Below are 26,596 nucleotides of genomic sequence, written 5' to 3' on the forward strand. Positions count from 1 at the left end.
TGGCAGCCAATCCTTCAAATGTCCACAGGCCCAGAAGGAACCAAACCCTCAGGGGAAAGGCTGGTGCCTGAAGAAGAGCTGACCCTTGGAAACTTGTCAGATCCTGAAGAACTCCAAGGGGCAGGGGGTCCCTCCAGGGAGGCCCTAAGCAATGAACAAAGGACCTGTTCCACTCTAGAAGACCTGCAGCAGTTAGCTGTTAAACAGGCACACGAAGATACCATGGTACTCTTAAGGAATACTGAGACAAGGGATTCTTGTACATAAACCCAAGTGAACCCAAGCCAGGGGCATTCAGCAGACTACTGACTTCTCAACAGTACAGGGAGTTTCTCCTGGCACACAATATTCCTTTGGATGGGTACCTGTGGCAGACCTACACATGGGGAAAGCTGGTCCCAGATGTCTGAGAAGGTCAAGGAGTCTAGTCACTCCTGCGTGACCTGCCAAGCCAGTGGCAAAGAAGAAGGCAAGCCAAAGGCTTACCTTCTACCACAACAAGTGGTGAGGACACCCTTCACTAGGGTGGGAATAGATACTGTTAGCCCCTTCGACTCACCCACAGCTTCAGGTAACAGGTTCATCCTAGTGGTAGAGGCCCATGCCGCTAGGTATCCTGATGCCACCCCACTTAGGACAGTCACGATCCCTGCAGTGCCTAGAGTCCCCCTTTGAATCTTCACCAGAGTTGGGCTCCCTACGGAGGTTATTTCAGATACGGGCATGAATTTCATGTCCGCCTATCTGACAGCAATGTGGGAAGAATGAGGTGTGACTTACAAGTTCACCACCCCATATCATCCCCAAGAAAATGGTTTAGTTGAGAGATTCAACAAACCCACAAAAGGCATGATCATGGGTTTGCCTAAAAACCTCAGGAGGACATGGGGCATTTTCCTCCCATGCCTAATGTTTGCATACAGGGTGGTCCCTCAAAAAGGAGTTGGCTTTAGTCCCTTGAGCTGTCCTACGAGAAGTCCACTCAGCTTGGTTAAGAAAGGAGACCTCCTGAAAGAACTTAAGCAGGACACATTGGACTGTATGCTTGGCCTTCGCTCTAGAATGGCTGAGTACACAAAGAAGGCAAACAACAATCTTATGACCAGCCAGGAGCTTGTCAAAAACTGGTATGATCAAATGTCCTCCATGGTGGAATACCAACCAGAACAATTGGTGTGGGTCTTCAAGCCAGGGTCTTACATGGCAAGTTGAAACCACCCTACCCCGTTTTAGAGAAGGGAGAAGTAACCTACTTCGTAGACTTTGGTATTCCCAGGAACTCTCAAAGGGTGATCCATGTAAATAGCTCAAGCAGTACTAAGAAAGGACAGTCATCACCATGTTAATGGCAACAGATGGGGGCGAGGAAGTGAGTTACTCTCTCCCAGACCTACTAATGAACAAGATGGAACTGTGGAGGGAGTAGTTCTCTCCCCCACATTGACAGACCAGCAACAAAGGGACTGCTATCACTTACTGAAGCAGTTTGCTGGACTGTTTCTCTGACCCCCCGGTCTGACAACATAGTGCACCCATGATGTGGATACCAGTGACAGCCTGCCTGCCAAGAGAAAATGTATAAATGGTCTAACCAGGTCAAAAAGAGCATCAAGGCTGAGGTTGCCAAGATGTTGGATGGGGTGATTGAGCCTGCCTATAGTCCATGGACTAGCCCACTGGTACTGGTGCCCAGATGAGATTCTCTGTGGACTGCAGGGGCCCCAATGAAGTCACTAAGACAGATGCCCACCCAGTTTTAAGAGGTGATGAGCTCATTGATAAGTTGGGGCAGCTAAGTATCGGAGCACCTTTGACCTGGCATCAGGTTATTGGCAGAATGCCCTCACTCCAGAAGCCACAGAGAGGTCTGTTTTCTCCACACCTGAAGGACACTTTCAATTCAAAGTGATGCCCTTTGGTTGAAGAATACCCATGCCACCTTCCAGAGGTTAGTTAAGTGTGTCTGTCAGGATTGGAGAGTTTCAGTGCAGCTTATCTTCATATAGCTCCACCTGGGAAGATCACCTGGTCCACCTCAAGGACATGCTTCAGGCATTGAAGCAGGCATTGCAGCAGGCAGGCCCAGCAATAAATGCAAGTAAGTGCCAGTCAGGGCAGGGCTCTGTTGTGTACCTAGGCTACCAAGTCGGTGGAGGCCACGTACAACCTTTTCAGCCCAGGATCTTAGTCTGGGAGCCAGGTGAGAGCCTTCTTAGGCCTGTAATATATAAGATCTGTGACCTTCCTAGGGAACTGTTTTGGAGTGTCATTGAGAGGGAAGCCTTTGCTGTGGTTTGGACCCTGAAGAAGCTAAGACATTATCTGTTTGGGATTCACTTCAAAGTTCAAACCGATCAAAGACCCCCTCAAATGGCTAATGCAGATGGGAGGAGAGAACCCCAAGTCGTTAAGTTAGTCCAGTTCACCACAGGGGGATGCACTTCTCAGTGGAACACAGACCTGGGACTGATCATGCCAATGCAGATGGCCTTTCCACGCTCTTCCACTTAGATGAAGTGAATCTACAGAATGAAAGTTAGTTGCTCATCACCTTTCACCTGGCAGGGGGCCATGAAAGGAAAATGCCTATTTTTGCATGGTCACTCCCTTCTTTTTCAACTGATGAGTCTGGTTTTGCGGCTCAGAGTGCAATGAAGCCTGCTAACCAGATCTCCGTGCCAGTGCCCTGACCTAAAGTGTGTCGAATTAGTTGTACCTAATTGAAAGTAGCAAAAACGTACCTGTAGGTCCCTGGTCAATGATACCCAGATATGCAGGGCATATACGTTACAGGGGTACCCCAGGGCTTGCATCAGTGATGGTGCCACCTTGGATGTTGCCCAAGTAAAACAAGTCCCGTAGTCTGCCAGTGCAGGCTGGTACAGCAGTTCTGCACTGCTTGTCAGACTTTGCCATTCAAAGCAATAGCAACGCCTCCACTTCCTCTGAAAATGTGTGTAAGTCATCCCTCTGGCACACCTTCAGGGTCCTAATGGCAGGGTGCAACATATGACACAGACAGGACATTTACTTTGCATGCCATGACAGTAAAAACACACAAAACTGCAGTTTTTACTTTGGAAAGACTTGGTCGCCTAGTTGCAGAGTACAGGGTTACAAGTTGACCTTTAAGCTGTGCTAATTCCTGAACGGTGCGACCAAGGTTGGCACTTCAAGGTATCCAACTCCTTACATTAAGCCTGACTTGCATCTCAAGTTGAAATTAATGTAAGTTGTTGCAGTGTGCAGTTTTAGCAAAACTACCACTAAATTCCTTTGCCATCCTGGGCACCCATTGAGCCTGCTCCAGGAGACTGCTTTCTGCCCTTTGTGGAGAGACATGCCAATGATTCTCAGGAAGGAGAACAATGAGGGATTGAAGACCAGGAAGTTGTCACCTCCCTCATGCATTAAGGAGGGATGTTAGGCCCAAAATGGAGAGGTGTGGTGCAGCGGCCAGAACGGCTGACTCCGGAGCGCAGGACTCCCGGTTCGATCCCCAGCAGCAGCTCAGCACCCTGCGACTCTGGGCAGTAGCTCACTTAATCTCCTCGACTGCCCCCAGCGCTGTGAGACCCTTAGGGGAGATTAGTCTGTGCTTTACAAATACCGGTTACATACATATATAGGTAGGATTCAACGGTGAAGCCGCCTTTGAAGGGCCGACGTGTAACATCAGGGGGAGGGCTGCCCCATTTTTGAGGTAGACAACCTGGCACGGGATGCAGAGAGGAGACACCAGTTGCCAATCCGCTTTCCCCTGGTGCGTGTAGGCCTGAGGTAGCCACACCCTGGTGATGGGTTAGGGAGGTCTGAACACTGATAGAGGGGTTTCGCCATCTTGGGATGGGCAGGAGTGTGCATCTTGGGATAGCTAGATGCCACACTCTACAGGAAGTGGTCACCAGGTGGGCAGGAACCTGGTAGCCCATTGCCTACCAACCACATCCTGCCCTAAGGGTACTTTCCAAGCATAAAGGGGACACCCAGACCTCGGGATCCTGACTGGCTTAACTGGCTTAGAAGAAGGACTGAAGAAGAACTGCCCTGCTATGCGGAGGGATCAGTAAAGAGAGCCACTGACAAAGACTGCACCTACAGCACTTGGTGGCTAGCGAAGAGAGGGACTGTGCCTGCCATCTCCTCCTCAAGGAGACGTGGTCTCCAGAGCCCATCAAGCCAAGAGAACTCCAAGTGCCAGCAGAGTGGCATCCTGTTCGCAGCACAGGGACACAACCGTTGAAAAATCCTGCTGGGGCAAGTTGGTAGCCCAATGTCTTCAAGTAGCTGCCACTGCGCAGCTCTGGGGACCAAGACCCAAAGCACAGAGTTGCAAAACAGATTTCTGACACCCGGAAGTGCTGTTGGAGAGTTGCAGAGACACTGTGACTGTAACAATGGGGAACTGATAGTCCAATGGTGACTGGACTTCGGCCAAACTGGAGAGGACTTCAACTATGCAACCAGGACCTCCTAATCATTTTGTTGAACTGAGAAATCCCTGCTGGAAGACCCCAGTCGACCACGACGTATCTACAGTATCCTTGGAGCATCTTCAACATTCTTCATCCCGTGCATCAGGACTGCTCCATAGGGATCCATTGTAATGTGGATAAAGTGCCTGGAACTGCTGGAGGGCTGCTTCTTCACTGACTAGGTCCCTGATGGAGTTGGTCACCCCAAGCACTTCTAACAGAATGCACTGTCACTTACCTACGTTTTCCTTGAAAAAGGTTTTAAGTGTCCAATTCATTGACTTTGCCATGGCTTGTTTATGGTTCTGTGAAATTGCTTTTTTTAATTTGCTTGTTGAATTTGTATCTCTGGAACCCCCCAGTGGATATTTTTCTTTCTAGTATCTAAATTCTTATAAAATGCAGTCTATTTTTATAAATTGGTGTCAGAGAGAGTTCTTGAGCATTGTGCCCATTACTTCAATTGTTTTGGTGCTGTTTAAATGCTTAACACTTGTTCCTGTGTGTAAGCCTTGATGCACAGTGCCAAAACTACCCAGAGTTGAGCTGAGGGTTTTACAGACGAAACCTACTGGACCTAGAGGGTTTGGTAATTGTATTAAATGGGGAGGTCGCACAACCACACCATATAAAACACCCCATTTTTTCACAGCAGTCAAGCATATAACGGATAACAATCAGGGGATGTGAAGCTATGAAAAGATACACAATGGTGCAGAAATAAAGGTATGAAATAAGAGCAGAGTGTGCATAAATGACAGGTGAGGAGTTGTGGCTGCATCTAGGGCCAGATGTAGGTAATTCCGATTTACCGACTCTTAAATACCGACTCATACCGAATCGGTATTTAAGAGTCGGTAAATTGGAAGGAGGCAGATGTAGGTAAAAAATTACCGATTCTGTAAGAGTCGGTATTTACAGATTCTGTAAATACCGAATCTGTATTTCCCATTGATTCCTATGGCCTTGAAGCCCATAGGAATCAATGGGAAATACAGATTCGGTATTTACAGAATCGGTAAATACCGAATCCTGCAAGGGTGCAGGGGGTGTCACTTTGACACCCTCTAGCACCCCAAGTACAGGCTTGTGTGACATGTGGCACACATACATGCCCTAACGGCATGTCTGTGTGTCACATTGCACAGGTGTGCATGCACAGATGTGCATGCACACCTGAATTCGGTATTTTACCACCCAATAGGACTGTGGCACTCTTAGGAGTGTCAGCTACATATGGATTTACAGAATCGTATGTTTACCGATTCGGTAAAATACCGAAGTGGTAAATTTACCGAATCGGTAAATATACCGATTCTGTAAATTCCCACCCACCTACATCTCAAAAGCCAAATACCGGTCGGTAACGGCCGAAATCGGCAGTTACCGACTGGTATTTGGCTACCTACATCTGGCCCCTAGTGTTTGTGGGAGAGCAGTGAAGGACATCCACCGGAGATGTAGAACAGAAGTAGAAATACAAAAGAGAAATGAAGATTGTGCTTTCTAGACTCACACATTCGTTTGTAACATTACGGAAGGTAAAATAAACTAAATATTCAACACAAAGGCAGTGCAGAGTGTATTTATTTCAAAAGAATTTGGTTTCAGAGAAATTACTGTACAGCACATTCAACCTTTTGGAACTCCATGTAGGGTCACTTGGAAAAAGTATGACTACAAATCTACTATTGTCTAAATAGTATATGGAATCCTCAACCACAAGCAGTGAGTTTACTAAAGCTTTTATTTTAATGTGGAGGATTTACTACAAACAAAACAAGATGCACACTAGACTAAATGGTGATTGAGGACACTTCTTGGCTCTGTTGTGGGACTAAAGATCACATTATTAAACAAAAATTGGACTTGTAAATTCTACAATAGATTCTACCTTAAAATGAAGTCAAAATGTTGCCATACCATTTAGTCGTCTGTATTGTGGATCGTGTGTTGAAGGTCTTGACATTGGTGCTTCTGGATCAAGGTAGTATACCTCTTTTGTTCGTACATAGGGTATAAAGTGAGATGAGGGTGGCCTTTCACATTCAAACTCACTGTTTGCTGGAGACAATTCACTGTGTTTCCTATCCCTTCCTTTTCCACCACGGTCCTTGAGCACTGAAGTATTTGATTCATGTAAATGCCGTTGCTGGTGGTGGTACAGTTTGTTTTTGACTGCAGGAACTGGTGGCGATTCTGGTCTGTGTAAAATAAACAATTTCACTGCAAATATATCCAGGGTTAAATTGAACAAAAATGACTGGTATATAAATTAGAGTGCCAAACATGGAGAGCCGTACTGAAGAATCTGCCTCTCTGAATATCCCAAACAAATGGTGGGGCCACAGAAATGTTTCTTTACATGTTTTCACAGCACACCAGTTTTGGACACTTCCAGTTTAGGAGTCACAAAGCTTTGTGCAATGTTATACAGTACACAAATGACCCATAAGCTATCGGAACGTTTAAGGACTAAGAAGATAGGGGACAGGCAATAAACGCTTTGCAAAGGAAACACTATACCCATCAGGACCAACAACACCAAAGGTATTAACCTTTCTCTTTCAATGGCTCATACTCCCTTTGAAGATTCCTTACCCGATACTGTACATTGTGAAAGAAAGCTGGTAATTGAATTGCCTGGTTAAGATAGAATTCAGACAACTTTCCTTTCAACTTTGTCTTTAGAAAAAAAACTGTCTACGAAGAAAATACAGACAAGAGCGGCAAAAAAGCGGAAGCTAATCCCACCAAGAACAGTTTTAAGGGCAACATGTTTGAAACTATAAATACATAAAGGCTAGGAAGGTGAAGCCATTATCAATGCCAAGAAATCGAGGTACCATTGAGTACCATTGAGCATTGTTTTAAACCAGAGTTTGAGAAATGCATATCAAACATATCAAAAACTGAAACACCCTGGGATATAAAAAAAGCTGTACGAAATTAAGATGTTTCCGACAACGACAGTTTTAGAATATCAGCTTCCTCAACATAGAGATGTCTGATGCTTTTCTAACTAATGTCTACTGTCAAGTGTGCCTATCAAAGAGAAGGAAAGACAGAAAGTTGTTGTTCTAACACTGTGGTTGTTGGGGACAGTGTGTCCTGTTCTTGATCCCCTTCACACACCCCGAACTATGTCATGCTTCATCATTGGGCTATTGCTCCTCATTGGGCCAGCACTGCAATGCCCTACGGGTGCCACGAAGGGTCACTTTTTCGGAGATCTTTTAGATAAAGCTGTAATGGTGCATGGGCGTGAGTAGCAGTGGTGTCCTAAAGTGGAGTTAAAAAAGTACTGGATGAGTGCTTGGAGAATGTTTTGAAAAAAAGAGTCTCTCTGCCATTAGAAAAACCAAGAAGGTGGTGCTGCTCTGAGGGATGTAATGGAGGTCTCTGTAGCTAGGTTTGTGACATACCCTCAGTGGGTGTGTTTCTTAGGTCGACATGTTTTGCGCAATTTAACGGTCTTAGAAGGAGATCCCAAGCACTTCTTCAGGACTAAAAAAACATGTAGTGATAGATAGATCAGATACTTGGCCTGTAGTGATTAATCTAGTGCCACTTAGGCAGTAAGGAAGTAGTATTCCAAATTAAGCAGGGAGAAAACCCCATGAGAATCGGCTGTGGGTCACTCGAGACAGTTCCTCGTAGGAAAGGGAGCCCGTACACCTACCCAACCTCACTCCGTCTCCGCCGGTCCCTTTTTGGGAGTACGAGTCACTGGACCTTTATGTAGCTCCCTGTGACCCCCTCTTTTTGAATTTGGGTACGGTCAAGTGTGCACAGACTTTTCAGGCCAATATTGAACAACTAGTATCATCTAGAAAATTCCGGAATAGATTCCACCAGTTTAACCGGAAAAGCTGGTAAGGACAGATCGTAGTTTATAGGGACCTCTTTTCAAACATACTTCATTACCAAGCGAGCTGGGAAGGCTGACCCTGAATGTTGCAGAAATAGAGTCACCAATAACTACTCAAAGAAGATCAACCCCACCTTTGTCAGAAGTATCAGCAAAATACAAGGCTCCATTGTGCGGATTAACCTCAGAAATTGAAATGATGAATTAGTCACATCCAGTACCATGATTCTGGAATGTTCAGAGAAAGCCCTAGCCTGTGCATTGAAGCTAGTCAACTGCAGTGCAATAACAATACTTTGAGGAGACAAATTGCAGGTGGCCGGCACCCAGACACACTAACGGGTGCTTCCTGCAATCACAGCTTTTGTGCCACTGCATCCTGAATTCCCATGAACTTCAGCCGGTCATCTTATTTTAACATCACCAAAATCTGCACTAGAGAAACTGCCTGAAGTTTAATTCATGTACCTGTAAAGAGGCCGTAGGTATATAATGGTCCCCAACTTTACTCGTTCTCCTTTTGGAATAATAAAACATATGGAGTAAAACCCTATGCTCCATTCCTCTCATAACACTTCTAGGGCTCACTTTATGAGCCTTTCTGAAAACTTTGGTAAAAGCTTCTCTGTGGGACCTTAATCGTGGTCCAATACACATTTTTTTTTGCACTCATTGTCCTCTTTCGCTTAGTCGGAGCATTCTTTTTGCTGGTTTTGTCCCAGTGTTTGTATATTTTCCATGCACTAATATATACTGTGTTCTTACTGCACCAGTGACAAGACTTTATACTGGTCCCTTACTATTTCACAGGATCCCTGTATTAATTAGCTTTTCTGGCTTCTGTAAAATACTTTTTAGAAGTCCTGCAGCTAGGCTTCCAACTGTTTATCATTTTCTCTTCTTTTTCTCTTTCTTGTTTATTTTCAGAACTGTAATAACTCTTGGTATCACTCTGAGGACGAACAGTACTTTTCTTTACCTAACATCACGTGCCGTAGCCTTATGTTCATCAGGTCATTTCCCCCACAGCACAAGAGCAGAGAGATCTGAAATACTCTCTTGCTAAATATTTTATCTTGCGAAGAACAAAAAGAACAAGGCGCTGCAGAAGCTTCCTCAAGGTACTGCCTCTCGTTGAATAAGTAGAACAAGCTAAACCTCAATACATTGGTAAAAAAAATGAGCTCTCTGTACGTCTATCTCAGAAAGGTCCATGCCCTACAGCAATCTTCTAGTTTTGGCACTTCACCTGATGACCTTAGACAAAGCAACATTCTCTGACTGACAAAGCTGCAGAGAAAGGATTCCTGCATCTCTGGCTTGATACTGGGCCACTCCCTTTTAGGCTAACATTCAATGATGGTATGTGAACCAGTAAAACAGATATTCTTGTTACCCAAAGAGATAAGCATGGGTCAGATACTCAAATCAAGCAGCAGCTTTTTACATGGGGAAAGAGAAACCTTTGGGGTGGTGTAACGCTCAAAGGCTATGAATGCTACACTTGAAATCAAATTTTAATATGTTCAAGGTGAAGAAATTAAGTGATGTGAAGATGGAAAAGGGTTCAATTAGTTTGCAGGACAAGTGACTACTGTGAATGCAAAGTTGCCATTGTTTTACTTAATGATGGTCTGCCAAAAATGGAAAAGCGTAGTCCTAGCCCATTCTAACTTCCTGGGGAATACCAATTCAGAATTCCTGGCTCCTGAGACTGATACCGCGTGTATGAGTATTCTCAGGGTGCAGGGCCTGAGGTGGTTGCTTCAGCAAAACCCACGCATCATCTGTCAAACCAGTGCATCGCCCCTGTTGCGGGATCAGTACCGACACATTGCTCCCGTAAGCATCACTTTCAGAATCACCACTGCACAAGGTCTCAGCAGCTTCATCTACAGCATCCTCAACGATAAATCTCTGCATCACAGCTCTTTGCTCATTGAAGCAGACGCATCACCGCTGCTGCACAGATTAGGACTGGCGCATCACCACCACTGCGTTGATCGACATAGATGTATTGCTTCGGCTGCACCCCACATCTTCGACATTGAAGCAGCCAGGATGCAGATACTTCCGTTCAGCGCGCCTCACTGGGTCTCTGTATTTGGCCAATGCTCCATCGTGGTCGGCCTGAACTTTTGACTAAGTTGTCCCAGCCAGATATATCAAGTAAGTATTTATTGCTTCTAAGCACTACTTTACAGTTCCTTCTTTAAAAATTCATATCTCTAGTTCTACTTATTGGAGTTTGGTCATTTTGGCCTTGATATATTTATTAAATTAAGTTCTATTTTTCTAACCTGGTGTGGAATCCTTTTGTGTGGTGTTTTAACAGTTTTACTGTTTGAAGTCTTGCACAAATACTTTACACATTGCCTCTAAGGAAAGTCTGACTGCTCTGTGCCAAGCTACCAGAAGGTGAGTGCATGCTAATTTAGGATTTGGCTGTTTCTTACCCCGATTAGGTTTGTTGTTGCTGCTTGACTAGGGCTCAACCCCAGTCAGCCTAGAACCCAATTTCGAACAGATACCCATGCACAAAGTTTGCCTTTTCCTCCGTGCCTCAGGCCACACTTAGTGAATAGGTAGGCCCCTTTTTTAAACTTAATGATGTGAGACAGAAACACTAATAAGGCGAACAGTTTGAGCCCAGAATTGGGTGGGAATCTAATTACCTCTGAGTTTATATATTTTAGAATAGAACTGGACATGCTTTGGATTCCGATTTTGTACTGACTAAACGCAAGTACATATTTTTGTTTCTATTGTGTATTAAAACAAATTCTCTCCCTTCTTTTGTGTACTCAGATTACATATTATATATAAATATTTTTTTAATGTATACAAAGTCATTTTTTTCTTAAAAATCTATCCAGTAACAGCCAGGATATAGAAGGATCGCTATGCCTCAGGGGACAAACCATCTCAATGGATCACCATTCCACCGCATTTTCAGCGAATAATAGCTGGATTATAAAATACTCTTCTAAAATATTTGGCAATGTTGCTCCGAGCAGGCTTGATGTGCTGTGCTGAGAGGCTCAAGCTTGTGGTTTCCTGCGGAGTGCAACTCACAGGAAGCGGATTAGCCTGTGTTCTAGATTGGGGGTTCGGCTGTCTGAGTCATTTGAGGCCCACCAACTGGTACATACACCCCTAATCTCGGGCAGGGATACTAGTTTGAATGCAGGTGTTTTTTTCTGCACTCCATGCTCACGTGTGGCTTTCCTAGTTGCCCTTCTCATAGGTCACCAACTCTTGAGCTCAAAATGGAGCAACTTGTCAATGAGGGTGCATTAGGCCCTCTGGGCTTTTTTCTCTTATTGAGATACTTCTATTGAGACACCTCATCTTTCACGTTGTTTTGTTATAAACAGTGGCATCGAAGCAACAGGAGCAAGTCAACCATTCCTCTTGCAAGTTTGAATGGAAAAAAAGATGACTGTTGTATCCAGCCATTGAAACCTAGTTAAGAAGCACAGATCTGGTCTGGCAGCCCTTGTACATACATGGCTCTTGTGAAAGTTTACTACTGTTGGCAAGAAATACATAATTTAGACCCACAAATAATTATTATTATTATATGAAATTTGTAGCGCGCTCAGTTACCCAGGGGCATCCCGGCGCAGAACAGAACAAGGAAGGGAAAGCTCAGACTCAGTCACTACACAGGAAACAAATACGTCTTCAGGAGTTTCCTAAAGTGCAGAATGTTAGGCTCCGAACGAATCTTAAAGGGCAGTGCCGCCACTTGCACTGAAAAACGCCGGCCCCCAGAGCGAGCTCTTTTTACTCTGGTTAACTGCAGAAGACATCCTTGGTCCGATCGCAGTGGCCGTGTGGGTTTATAGGGGCGTGCCATATTGGACAAGATAGAAGGGCCCCTACCATGCAAGATTTTATGAGCCGTGCATAACGCTTTAAATTTCACCCGCTCCTTAACCGGGAGCCAGTGAAGCGTTTTAAGGGCCGGAGCAGCTGAGTGTCTTCTAGGAACCTCCATCAGCAGTCTAGCGGCTGTTGAAGGGTCCTAAAGGTCGCTTCCGGAGCACCAAGGAACAGTGCGTTCCCATAGTCAAGTCTCGACAAGATTAAACCACGAATCAGAAGCTTCCTGGATGGATTGGGGAGCAGTGGTAGCACCTTGCGCGCTGACCGCAACAGGCCAAAACACACCCCTGCGATCTTCCTGGCATGTGTCCTAAAGGACAAGTCTTCCTCCAGCCATACTCCTAGGCTCTTAATCTCCTTCTTAGGAGATGGTGGGTCACCCAGAGACTGAGGCCAGCAACTGGCGATAAGCGAAGGCCTACATTTGCCTAGCAACATAAGCTCAGTTTTCTCTCCGTTGAGCTTAAGGGCAGAGTGGGACATCCAACGATGAACGTTGGCAAGGCAGTCATGGAGAACTTCTGGCTGTTCCGCCAGCTGGGTAAGGCCTACAACCAGCTGAGTATCATCAGCATAGCTGATGATCTTCACTCCTGAAGGGGAGACCACTCTCTCAAGTGGAGTCATATAGATGTTAAATAAGGTAGGGCTCAATGATGAGCCCTGCGGGACTCCACATTGAAGAGGGAACAGGGTCGACTGCTCTGCCCCTTCCCAGACTTGATAGAAGCGGTCAGAAAGGAATGACTCAAGCCATTTGAGGGCCATCCCCGTGACACCCACCTCTGACAGTCGTTGGAGGAGCACCTGATGACTCACGGTGTCGAAGGCAGCACTCAGGTCCAGGAGGATCACTGCCACTGACCCCCCCGTATCAAGAATGCTCCTTGCTTCCTCCACCACTGCCAATAAGGCCGTGTCCGTCCCCTGACCAGGGCGAAAGCCCGTGTGGGAGTCTCCCAGCAAATGATGGGATTCTAGATGGCATGAGAGCTGGCGATTAACCATTTTTTCTGCGATTTTTGAGAAGCCGGGCAAAAGAGAAATAGGCCTAAAATTGGCCAGATTCGAGGGATCTAAGCCAGGTTTTTTCAGCAGTGCTTTAACAACTGCTTTTTTCCATCTCTGCGGCACCGTGCCCTCGGAGAGGGAAAGGTTGATAAGATCTGTAAGCGGGGCAGAAAGAGTATTTGCCACTTGTTTGAGCCATTTCATGGGCACCGGGTCACTCGGAGACCCACTCTTCATCCCTTTCAGAACTTTTACGACCTCCTCCTCCGAAAAAGGGCCAAAAGAGGACAACTCAAAGGGACATATTCCTGGGCTAGAGTCCATCTCCAGATTCTGAGATGTCGCAGGCAATGAAGACAGAATCTTCTCTATTTTGGAATGAAAGAAGTCTGCCAGCTCTTCACATTTTTCTTGGGGGTTGTCGTGCACGACTGGAGGAACCGGAGACTTTAGCAGTTCCTTAAAAATCTTAAAAGATTCCCCTGATGAGTTACTCGCCCTATCAATCCTATCACTGAAATAGCTTCTCTTGGCATCTTTCAAGGCAGCTTTATACTTCCTCATCGATGCCTTGTAGTGTCCTCGACTTTCTTCCGTCAGCTTTCTCCTCCATGCCCTTTCTAATCTTTTACAGGGTGTTCTGAGCTCCCTAAGCTACCTTAAAACAAAAGGTTAAGAGATCTGGTTATAATGATAAATCACAACACCAGCCTCTCATACATTAGGAGCAGCATAATCATCAGCAGCACATAATATGAACATGCATCAACCTGATGGAGTTAAATTAGCCTAAGCAACTATCTCTCATGTGCATTCCCTCTCTATCATTATCATTTACAAGACGTGGATTGCTTGCAAAGGATGCTTTCTAAATGAGTTCTTCAATCTGACCACCACCCTGCAATCATCGGCACACAAAACTTTATCATGAGAGACATCTACCCCTAAATTGAAGCAAAGGTAAGCAACAGTCTTTTCCTAGAACACAAAGCTCTTAAAGTTGTTAACAGTTGAAGCAGCATGTGAAGACACCCTTCACATACAAAGCATGTTTACTTTCTCAAAACCTCAACATATACAGCCTTTAATTCAGTACCCACTTTTGCAGCATCATCGATCATCGCCAAATCACTGCCATGAATATGGGCAGGAAACATACCATCAATGTCACAAACAAAACCAAACAGATGTAAGCAAAAGAAAGATCTTGCTTGCTTTACTTATCAGTGTTGCAGTTTTAAGGCAAATGCCAGTACAGATAAACTGTGGGTCACCTTGTACAGATGAAAGGTAGATATCATTGCACTCATGCTGGTTAAAAAATAAGCCTAAACAAAAATAAACGAGCAACTTGTTGAAGGAAATGAACAAATTATTGGCTATGGTGTTGGCCACTGTAGAAACATACGTAAACTAGAGAATGCAGCACATTTCATGGCCTTTCCACTGAAGATGGTATACTGAGAAAAATGCATTCATCAGAATGATTATTGCATATACATAACATATATGAGAATCCATCAAAGGTGCATACCTACCTTTTGGCATTGTACTCTCTTTTTGGATTATGTTCATCCTGAAATAAAATGAGTTAAAATTGACTATTGTGGGGTTAAAAGCAGCCTTGCCACATAAAAAAACAGATACTAGCAGTAATACTATTTGCTAGTTGCCCTTGCACGTTTATTTTTCACCCTACAGTTCCAATAGCAATGCCATGTTTTAGTTTTCTGTTCACAAATTAATTACTTGCACACATAAAGACACTCTTAAATATGCACCCAATATACTTCCATGTTGTTAAAAGTATGTAGCAAGCAATAATTTGGTGTTTATGCCTTCCTAAATGCAGCGCATTAGAAATTCATTCTGCTGTAAAGATTTCAGCGCACAACTTCACATAATTGTTTGTCTGATATGGTAGGCAAAGATCTGCATAAAAAAGGAAAAGGTACCCCTGTTATTGAAATTTTAGGTCTGGGGTAAGGGGGAAGCAAAAACCAAAAGAAGTATACCCAATGCCACTAGACCTGCCACTCACAGTCCTCTGTTGGCTGACCGGGAATAATTTAATACCATAAATGCATGTTGCCGTGGCATATATATATTTTTTTACCATTAACAACACAAGTAAATGCATACTGCCATACATTGTCGCTTACAAATCAGTTAAAAAAAATATATATTTACGCCTTCTTCAATATCAAAAGACATTTTCACAAACAAGAAAACACAATTTGTTTTGTACATTTTCTTTACAAACTTTACACATTTGAGCTGCATTACACAAGGTGCCTGTATTCACTCCCATATCACAATGCCACTCCCTCATTCATTCACTTAAAATACACATCCTCTCGCGTATGGCAGTCATACCCGTGCCAGCCGCTCCTCACATACACTGCAAGTTACACCGGGAAAGAATCTCCAATTACTGCAGTCTTAAATTGTTTCCTGTCAGCCCACAAAGCACTTTGAGCGGCCATTGAAGAGATACAGGTCGAATGGGATTGTGTGTATTTGTATAGGGAAACGTCTGCATTCAACAACAGGTTAATAATTTGTTATTTACATAGTGCTTCATGCTGTATGTTTGCAATTTCTGTGCACCTTAAATTACTATTGAAATTTAATAGGGATTCATCAAAATAGGAAGGGTGAAAGGCAAGGTTGGCAAAAGATAAAAATGTAAAACACACACACACACACACACACACACACACACACACACACACACACACACACACACACACACACACACACACACACACACACACACACACACACACACACACACACACACACACACACACACACACACACACACACACACACACACACACACACACACACACACACACACACACACACACACACACACACACACACACACACACACACACACACACACACACACACACACACACACACACACACACACACACACACACACACACACACACACACACACACACACACACACACACACACACACACACACACACACACACACACACACACACACACAAAAAAAACATAGGTTTCAGGGAAGTTATAGTTAGTTGGACATTTCACTCATACAAATCCATAGAAATTTGGCTGTTATAGTTAATTCAGCTAACTATAACTCGCGCCCCCGCAATGCACTGCTGATGACGTCACATATTGCATCATTCATGACATGCTCAGTGACCTCACTGATGACATCTCAAATGATATCACTTATGACATCATCCAGTGACTGTGTGTTTCTGTAAAGTTTAAATATGTTTTATATATATTTATTCACTGAAAAAACCATAGGTTTGACACCAGTTATAGTTAGCAATTAGCATTTAAAAAACCTATTAAATTCACTGAAAAAACCATAGGTTTGACACCAGTTATAGTTAGCTGGAAATTTTACTGACATAAAACCATTGAAATTCCCACGTTATAGTTAGTTGGACTCACTATAACTTGCGCGCCTGCAATGCACTGCTGATGACGTCAAATATTACATCACTCATGACATCACTGATGACACCATCCAGTGAATGTGTGTCTTTCTGAAAAATAAATATGTTTTATATATGTATATGTAAAGGTCGATGGAAGAATAAATGTTTAAATAAGTGTCTTAATGGATGTTTTTTTAAAAAAAAACAATTGATTGGTTAACTGGCTTATTAAGTGTATCTTAGTGAATACATATATTAGCGAGTATTGTTTAAATATTTAAATGTTTGTATCAGTGTTTCACTTTGTGTATAAGTGGCTGCATGGGTTGGTGAGTAGCTACATGTGTGTGTATATGGGTTATTAGATGTTTTTTTAGTATCAGTATGAGTGTCTGTATGGTTTGGTGGGGGTGTTACTTAGCACATAGATGCATCAATGACTGACTCACTGTTTGTATGGGTTTTGAAGACAGCATATGTGCAGGATTGTATGGGTGGATGAGTGTGTATATGTGTGTGTTAGTGAGTGAATGACTGTCTCACTAGTGTCTATCAGTAACTACATATGTTTTAATCTAGTATATGTGAGTATTGATGTAAATAAGTGAGTATATGTGAGAGTGAGAGATTGAAAGAGTTCTTGTTTAAATAAGTATGTGTTTCTATAAGTGATTGTTTAAGAGAGTAAGTATGTGTAAGTTTCCTTAGACGTAAGGTGGTAGTGTGTGTATAGCTGTATATGCAAATAAATGGATGTTCAATAGTTTATTTGCATGTGTGAGTATGTGTGTGAGTAACTTTTGGATGACTGTCGGTGTGTAACAGGATGTATAGGTGTTTCACTACATATGATGAGTGAATATATGTATGAGTGACTATATAGACTGTTGGTGAATGAGTGGATGTGTATATAGATGGTGGAATTACTGAATTGGTTGTTGTAACTGGTATGGGTATCTCTATTTTTTTTGAAAATTTTAGTTTCTATTTTTGAATATGTGTTTCAAGGGTTACATTACACTGAAAGGAGGTCTGTCACTCTGTCACAAGGATGGTGTCATCAGTGATGTCATGAGTGATGTCACTGACCATGTCATGAGTGATGTAATATGTGACGTCATCAGCAGTGCATTGCAGGCGCGCAAGTTATAGTGAGTCCAACTAACTATAACGTGGGAATTTCAATGGTTTTATGTCAGTAAAATTTCCAGCTAACTATAACTTGTCAAACCTATGGTTTTTTCAGTGAATTTAATAGGTTTTTTAAATGCTAATTCCTAACTATAACTTGTGTGAAACCTATGGTTTTTTCAGTGAATTTCATAGGTTTTTTAAATGCTAATTCCTAACTATATAAGGCCTGAAACCTATGTTTTTTTCAGTGAATTTCAAAGTTTTTTTTAATGCTAATTCCTAACTATATAAGACCTGAAAGCCCACCAGGAATCTCCAGTATGCGCCAGGGGACTGCATTGCAGAGAGGTGTAATGAAGCCATGCCCCTTTTTACACCTCTCTGCAACGCAGCCCCCGTGCATGTTTGAAGAGGGTGAACTAATTCCCCTTGCATACTGGGGGCCCCTGGGGGGCAACTAGCCCACCTGGAACCTCCAGTATGCGCCAGGGGGCTGCATTGCAGAGGTGTAATGAGGCTATGCCCCTTGTTACACCTCTCTGCAACGGAGCCCCCTGCCGCGTTTGCAGAGGGGGAACTAATTCCCCTTGCATACTGGGGGTCCCTGGGGGCCAACTAGCCCACCAGGAGCCTCCAATATGCGCCAGGGGGCTGCATTGCAGAGAGGTGTAATGAGGCCACACCCTTTTTTACACCTCTCTGCAACGCAGACCCGTGCATGTTTGAAGAGGGGGAACTAATTCCCCTTGCACACTAGGGGTCCCTGGGGGCCAACTAGCCCACCTGGAACCTCCAGTATGCGCCAGGGGGCTGCATTGCACAGAGGTGTAATGAGGCTATGCCCCTTTTTACACCTCTCTGCAACGCAGGCCACTGGCGCGTTTACAGAGGGGGGACTAATTCCCCTTGCATACTGGGGGTCCCTGGGTCATATCTGCCCAAACACCAATATTCCGAACGATTGAAAATGACTTTTCTTGAGAAACATTTGAATTTGGATTATCATGTCCTATTCTTTGGAATTTTTGAAAGACTGACTTTGAGGATGCTATAAATTACTCAAGTCTGCCCGAATTGTGTGGGTAAAATTGATACCTAGTCACTTTGAATAAGAATGTACTTACGTCTCGTCTAACATTTGGAAGAAATATCTAGTTATATGACAACAGGATACCGACATAACTTGAAAGAAATAAGAACGCCCTGAAGAAGTTCTGTTGTACAGAACGAAACGTTTCGGCTGGCTGTGGTACATAAACTTAAGGAAAATAAAAGCATTTGAATATACACCAAGATTCAGCGCTTCAATAAGGACTCTAAGTGATATGATTTGATTGGACTTATTGTGCAAGTGGTGCTGTGCCAAACTTTGGAATATTCTCCACTACTCTCTACTACTTACTCTCTCCTACTCCACTACTCTCAAATACTCATTCTCTACTACTCACTCTCTACTACTCACTCTCTACTACTCACTCTCTACTACTCACTCTCTACTACTCACTCTCTACTACTCTCTCTCTACTACTCTCTCTCTACTACTCTCTCTCTACTACTCACTCTCTACTACTCACTCTCTACTACTCTCTACTAGTCTCTCTCTACTAGTCTCTACTACTCACTCTACTACTCACTCTCTACTACTCTACTATTCTCTCTCACTCTCTACTACTCACTCTCTACTACTCACTCTCTACTACTCACTCTCTACTACTCACTCTCTACTACTCTCTACTACTCACTCTTTACTACTCACTCTTTACTACTCACTCTACTATTCACTCTACTATTCACTCTCTGCTACTCTCTCTACTGCTCTCTACTACTCTCTCTACTCTCTATTACTCACTCTCTACTCTCTACTTCTCTCTCTACTTCTCTCTCTACTAGTCTCTACCTCTCTACCGCTACCTCTATACCTCTACCTCTCTCTACACGCACACATATACACATATATATATGCATATATATGCATATGCATTTATATATATGTATGTGTATGTATATATATATATATATATATATATATATACATATATATATACATACATACATATATACACATATATAATCTGTATATCTATATAAATACAAATATAAATGCATGCATACATATACATATATGCATACAGATGCATGTTATTTACATGAAAGGTTAAAAAACACTAATAAAAGCAAAGCTAAAAAGCCACCTCATTACAAACAGAATGGCTTTAACTTAAACGAGGGTGAGATCTATTGCATTTTCAATGCTTGTTTACTTTGGTTCCATCAAGAAGGCATTCAGATGTGTCACACATTTGCCATAAATTCTGAATGTTAGCACTCTAGTTGCTCATTAGATCACTGTAGTAAAGATACTGCTCACCAGGGAAGTCTGCTGCTGGTATTCAAAGTGCATGTTTCAGTCTGCATGTCAGAATTTCTTTAATGAAATAGAAGAGGATTTGAGAAGTCACTCAAAATGATCCCTAATTTTTCTTTCTGAAGCACTAATCATACTTTCTATGGCAAAATGAACCCCCTCATTTTGTTCCTTTTTAAATTAAATGTTTTCAGACTTACCACTTCATTCCAATCAAGATGGCTTCTGGTGTGCCATACTTTTGTCATAATTAAGACTGTTAGCGCTCTAGTTGTTCTTTAGAACACTCTGGGACATTCTGTCATTGGGCTATACTTGGGCTACATCTGGGTGATATTTGGGCTACATTTAGGCTCTTTTGTCTCTGGTGGCTATCTTGGGAGACTGCATGTCAGAATTTTTTTATGAAATTGAAGAGGATTTGAGAAGTCACTCAAAATGTGCCCTAATTTTTCTTTCTGCAGCACTAATAATACTTTCTATGGCATAATATACCCCCTCATTTTGTTCCTTTTTAAATTAAATGTTTTAAGAGTTACCACTTTATTTCCATCACGATGGCTTCAGGTGTGCTATACCTTTGTAATAAGTAGGACTGTTAGCGCTCTAGTTGTTCTTTAGAACACTCTAGGAGGCTGCAGTAGAACACAAAGGAATCAACTGACAGTCTCTGTCCTTGTTGGATGTGCATGTTTTACTGAGAATGTCAGACTTCATTCTCACATGACTGAGAAAGATAATGTGAATTTACAGAAAATATGCTTTCAGTTTAGCTTATAAATCCCCTTCCAAACCACTGTGGGAAAATCATGAGATATTAGTTTTCTTTCAAGCATGATATCACAGCAGAAGGCTTTTTCACATGGTAAAATCACCTTAGAACACACCACAATTCCTAAAATGAGTATAGTACCATCAACAAATGATTTATAATGTAACTAAAGTCCTAAAACCCTCTATTAACTACAATGCTTTTTAATGAGGTGCTATCATGTATATTGGCCCCAAGATGGCTGCCAACACTTCTTGGATGAAGTGCTGACAGCCAATCAGATCAGATGTGTGGTTAGGCTCCGCCCAGATATATATATTTTTTTGAACCTACATTACTCAAAATCCTCTTACTATACTTTTAGCTCGAACAGCTGAATGGATTTTCACAATACTTGGCAAAATTGTAGGGACTGGTAGCCCGACGTGCCTTTGCTATGTCTCAAGATATGTGCTCCAGAGGATTTTGAGTAATTTAGGTTCAAAAAAATTTATATATCTATAGCCGCGTCCCGGTACGCGCACCGGGGAGCGCTCCGGGCGCGCCACGCGACTTGCGCATGGGAAGCTGATTGGCTCTCGGGTGTCTGTAAACATTCGAAACAGTCCGGAGCGGCCGCCATCTTGTGTCTCGGTAGGACCGAGACACAAGAGGTGGCTAAAAACAAAAGGGGGAAATGACCAAAAGGGGGCAGGGTACACCCCCCCTGACCCCCTAGGTTTGATGTGGGGGCCATAAAAGGGTCCCGCGGGTCAAAAACATTTTTTAATTTTTTTTCGATTTTCACGGGGGGAGAGCCCGGTACGCGCACCGGCGAGCGTACCGGGGAGCGTACTATGGAGAAAAAAGAATGACAGAGTTTTTAAAAAATGTAGCTTTTTTTTTTATAAATTGGAGGTAGTTCTGAAAAGAACTTTTTTTTTTCCTTTTTGTTTTTTTATATTTTTTTATACTTTTTAAAACGATTTTATATTTTTTTTGGATTTTTTTCAGGGGAAAAACAAAAACAGGGATTCCAAAACTGCTCAACAGGAGCAAAAAATTGTGAAAAATTAGGGACGGGGAGGGCAGCGGTGTTCCTGTCTCTTTATAGCAATGAGTTCAACGCTCTGCTCCCCATAACAGAGCAGTTCATCACAGTCCATGCATAAAAATGTTATGCCTGCAAACACCGGCTGCACGTTAGGGACCATTCTTCCACGTGGTGTTCCTGAAGGTGTTGCTCCACCAGTGGAGGTGCTGCTGCCATCTCTTGGTAAATTCCGTGCCAGGTCCCTCACACTCTCCCTGGCATAGTTTTTTGGGTGTCTTCTCTGGACATGCCTAATTAAATTGGCATTTCCAAAGCTATATTTTTTATTAGGATTGCCTCTGGATAAAATACTGCCACATATCTTGCAGGTTACCTTAGCAGCATTAACCTTTTTTTTTCCTTCAGGGATGTCAAAAAATTTCCAAATGAAGTGGTCCTTTGTTTTGTGGTGAGGAGGGTCCTCAGGCAAAAAACCATCAGAATCACTGCTGGATGACTCCCTTGCAGCCATTGCTGTAGATCAGGAAACTTTAAGAAGCAGATAATGCAAAGAACACCTCTTGCTCTCTCCAAGTACAAAGCAATAGTGAGAGAAATGGGTGAGTTTCTCAATATTTGGAAAAAAAAAATGTTCTGAACCAATGAAAAGTGTTATTTTAAAGTCACATGGCTTGACGCGCTTACGCTACGCGCCCTGGGGTGCGTCCCGGGGCGCGTAGCGTAAGCGCGTCGGGGCGCTTACGTTGCGCGATCATATGCGATCGCGTGCTTCCGGGTGCGCTTACGCAGTGCGTCATGGACGCATCACGCGGCTACGCGATATGTCACGATGTTGTTTTCGTTCGCGGGAATAGTGCTAACGGGATGCTCCCCGGTACGTGCCCCGGGGCGCGCCGTAACATTGCGCTTACCCGTGCGTTCACCGGTACGCGCCCCGGGCAAAAAATATTTTTTAAAAATATTATTTTTTTTACATATTTATACAATATAAAATTCATTATAAAAAATATTATTTCATACCTATAGAGATTTGCTATTAAAAAACCATTGAAATTCACTGAAAAAACCATAGGTTTCACACCAGTTATAGTTAGGAATTAGCATTTAAAAAACCTATTAAATTCACTGAAAAAACCATAGGTTTTACACCAGTTATAGTTAGCTGGAAATTTTACTCGCATAAAACCATTGAAATTCCCACGTTATAGTTAGTTGGACTCACTATAACTTGCGTGTGCAATGCACTGCTGATGACGTCACATATCACATCACTCATGACATGGTCAGTGACATCACTCATGGCATCACTGATGACACCATCCTTGTGACAGAGTGACAGACCTCCTTTCACTGTAATGTACAACCAATTCAGTAATTCCACCATCTATATACACATCCACTCATTCACCAACAGTTCTATGTAGTCACTCATACATATACTCACTCATCATATGTAGTGATACACCTATACATCCCGTTGCACACTGACAGTCATCCAAAAGATAATGTCACACATACTCACACATGCAAATAAACTATTAAACATCCATTTATTTGCATATACAGTTATACACACACTACCACTTTACTTTTAAGGAAACTTACACATACTTACTCTCTTAAACAATCACTTATAGAAACACATACTAATTTAAAAAGGAACTCTTACAATCCATCACTCTCACATATACTCACTTATATACATCAATATTCACATATACTACATTAAAACATATGTAGTTACTGATAGACACTAGTGAGACAGTCATTCACTCACTAACATACACATGTACACACTCATCCACCCATACAGTCCTGCACATGTGCTGTATTGAAAACACATACAGAGAGTCAGTCATTCATGCATCTATGTGCTAAGTAATACTCCCACCAAACCCTACAAACACTTATACTGATACTAAGAAAAACACCTAATAACCCATATACCTACACATGTAGCTACACACCAACGCATGCAGCCACTTATACACAAAGTGTTACATTAATACATATATTTAAATATTTAAACATTACTCACTATTATTTATTTTTCAGAAAGACACACATTCACTGGATGGTTTCATCAGTGATGTCATGAGTGATGTCACTGACCATGTCATGAGTGATGTAATATGTGACGTCATCAGCAGTGCATTGCACGCGCAAGTTATAGTGAGTCCTTTAACTATAACGTGGGAATTTCAATGGTTTTATGCGAGTAAAATTTCCAGCTAACTATAACTGGTGTAAAACCTATGGTTTTTTCAGTGAATTTAATAGGTTTCTTAAATGCTAATTCCTAACTATAACTGGTATGAAACCCATGGCTTTCTCAGTGAATATATACATATATATATATATATATATATATATATATATATATATATATATATATATATATATATATATATATATATATATATATATATATATATATATATATATATATATATATATATATATATATATATATATATATATATATATATATATATATATATATATATATATATATATATATATAATATGCCACGTGTTTTTCAAATTGAGGCGGACGCTCCTCCGCCGAGACTGCACCACTCCATAATAATCAGGAGGCCATGAGGTTTGGATACACCATCCTTGTATGGAGCAACGACCAAGGATTTAAGCTGTGCATGGTTGCGGGGGCCCAGTGGGGGCTTTATTGACAGCAGTCATGAGTGCGCCATAATACGGAGTGAATATTTGTGCACTACAACTCCCAGAAGCCATGAAATTGCAGAAATAAGGGGCGTGACATTATCGCATTTATGGGAGTTGCTGCACGCCACAGCACGAACTTGCCATAAGCCTTAGAGAAAGGGGAACGGGTCAGGCTGTTGGGAAGCTACTTTATTGAACCGGCCTTCAGCGTACAACTGTACCTGAAATAAAAGGCTGGTAACCTGTTGTTTGTCTCGTGTGAATCTCATGTGAGCTACCACGTGTTTTTCATACGTATATATATATATTACCTACTGGCGATAGCCAGTAGGTATATATAGTTAGGATTTTTTTCCTATGGGATTTTTGAAAATTCTATGTCAAATAACTTTGGCGTTTGAGGACAGAATTGGCTGAAATTTTCAGGAAAATGGAACATTTTGTTTCTGAGTAGCCCCTGAAAATTTGGGGGGGTTTCGTCAAGGGGGGGCCGAGAAAAAAGGGGGGTCCCAAAACGTGTTTTTCCCATGCAATTTTCCATAGGGCGGTTGGCCTCACTTTTAGCCTGAACGGCTGAATGGATTTACACCAAACTTGGCAAAATTGTAGGGACTGGTAGCCCGATGTGCCTTTGCTATGTCTCAAGATATAGGCTCCAGTGGTTTTTACGAAAATTAACTTTGAAAAATATATATTGGGCTACATTGGGCTATATATATGTTGGAGCCCAAATGTAGCCCAATGTAGCCCAAAGATGGCCACCAGAGACAAAAAAAACAAATGTAGCCCAAATATCAGCCAGATGTAGCCCAACTATAGCCCAATGACAGAATGTCCCAGAGTGTTCTAAAGAACAACTAGAGTGCTAACAGTCCTACTTATTACAAAGGTATGGCACACCTGAAGCCATCTTGATTGGAATAAAGTGGTAACTCTTAAAACATTTAATTTAAAAAGGAACAAAATGAGGGGGTTCATTTTGCCATAGAAAGTATGATTAGCGAATATATGACGAAATCCCGCATACCATCAGTCCGCAAAAAAAATCCCGCATGTACTATTAGGCCGCAAATTAAAATAACGAAAACTTTTAGAACAAATATGCCTTTAACATACACTAAACAACTAAACTACCCTAAACCCTAAAACACTACCCCCAGCATGACCCTACACTACACAAACAGTACAACACTACCCTAAACCCTAAAACACTACCCCCAGCATGACCCTACACTACACAAACACTACAACACTACCCTAAACCCTAAATCACTACCCCCAGCATGACCCTACACTACGCAAACACTACAACACTACCCAAAACCCTAAAACACTACACCCCAGCATGACCCTACACTACGCAAACACTACAACACTACCCTAAACCCTAAAACACTACCCCCAGCATGACCCTACACTACACAAACACTACAACACAACCCTAAACCCTAATACACTACCCCCAGCATGACCCTACACTACGCAAACACTACAACACAACCCTAAACCCTAAAACACTACCTCCAGCATGACCCTACACTACGCAAACACTACAACACTACCCTAAACCCTAAAACACTACCCCCAGCATGACCCTACACTACGCAAACACTACAACACTACCCAAAACCCTAAAACATTACACCCCAGCATGACCCTACACTACGCAAACACTACAACACTACCCTAAACCCTAAAACACTACCCCCAGCATGACCCTACACTACGCAAACACTACAACACTACCCAAAACCCTAAAACACTACACCCCAGCATGACCCTACACTACGCAAACACTACAACACTACCCTAAACCCTAAAACACTACCCCCAGCATGACCCTACACTACGCAAACACTACAACACTACCCTAAACCCTAAAACACTACCCCCAGCATGACCCTACACTACGCAAACAC

At 42.6% G+C, this 26,596-nt stretch overlaps 1 protein-coding gene across 1 annotated transcript in view; it reads right to left on the bottom strand.

Moving 5' to 3' along the window:
• Positions 1-26,596, bottom strand: part of CCDC66 (coiled-coil domain containing 66) — a 275,197-nt gene that overhangs the window by 39,820 nt on the left and 208,781 nt on the right. The window contains exons 16-17 of the mRNA XM_078661583.1: positions 14,787-14,824; positions 6,399-6,679 (exon numbers count right to left, since the gene is read on the bottom strand). Coding sequence (XP_078517709.1) covers positions 6,399-6,679; positions 14,787-14,824 — 319 coding nt within the window. The remainder of the gene's footprint in view (positions 1-6,398; positions 6,680-14,786; positions 14,825-26,596) is intronic.

The sequence above is a fragment of the Lissotriton helveticus genome, chromosome 9, assembly GCF_964261635.1.
Source record: "Lissotriton helveticus chromosome 9, aLisHel1.1, whole genome shotgun sequence".
Taxonomy (NCBI): Eukaryota; Metazoa; Chordata; class Amphibia; order Caudata; family Salamandridae; genus Lissotriton; species Lissotriton helveticus.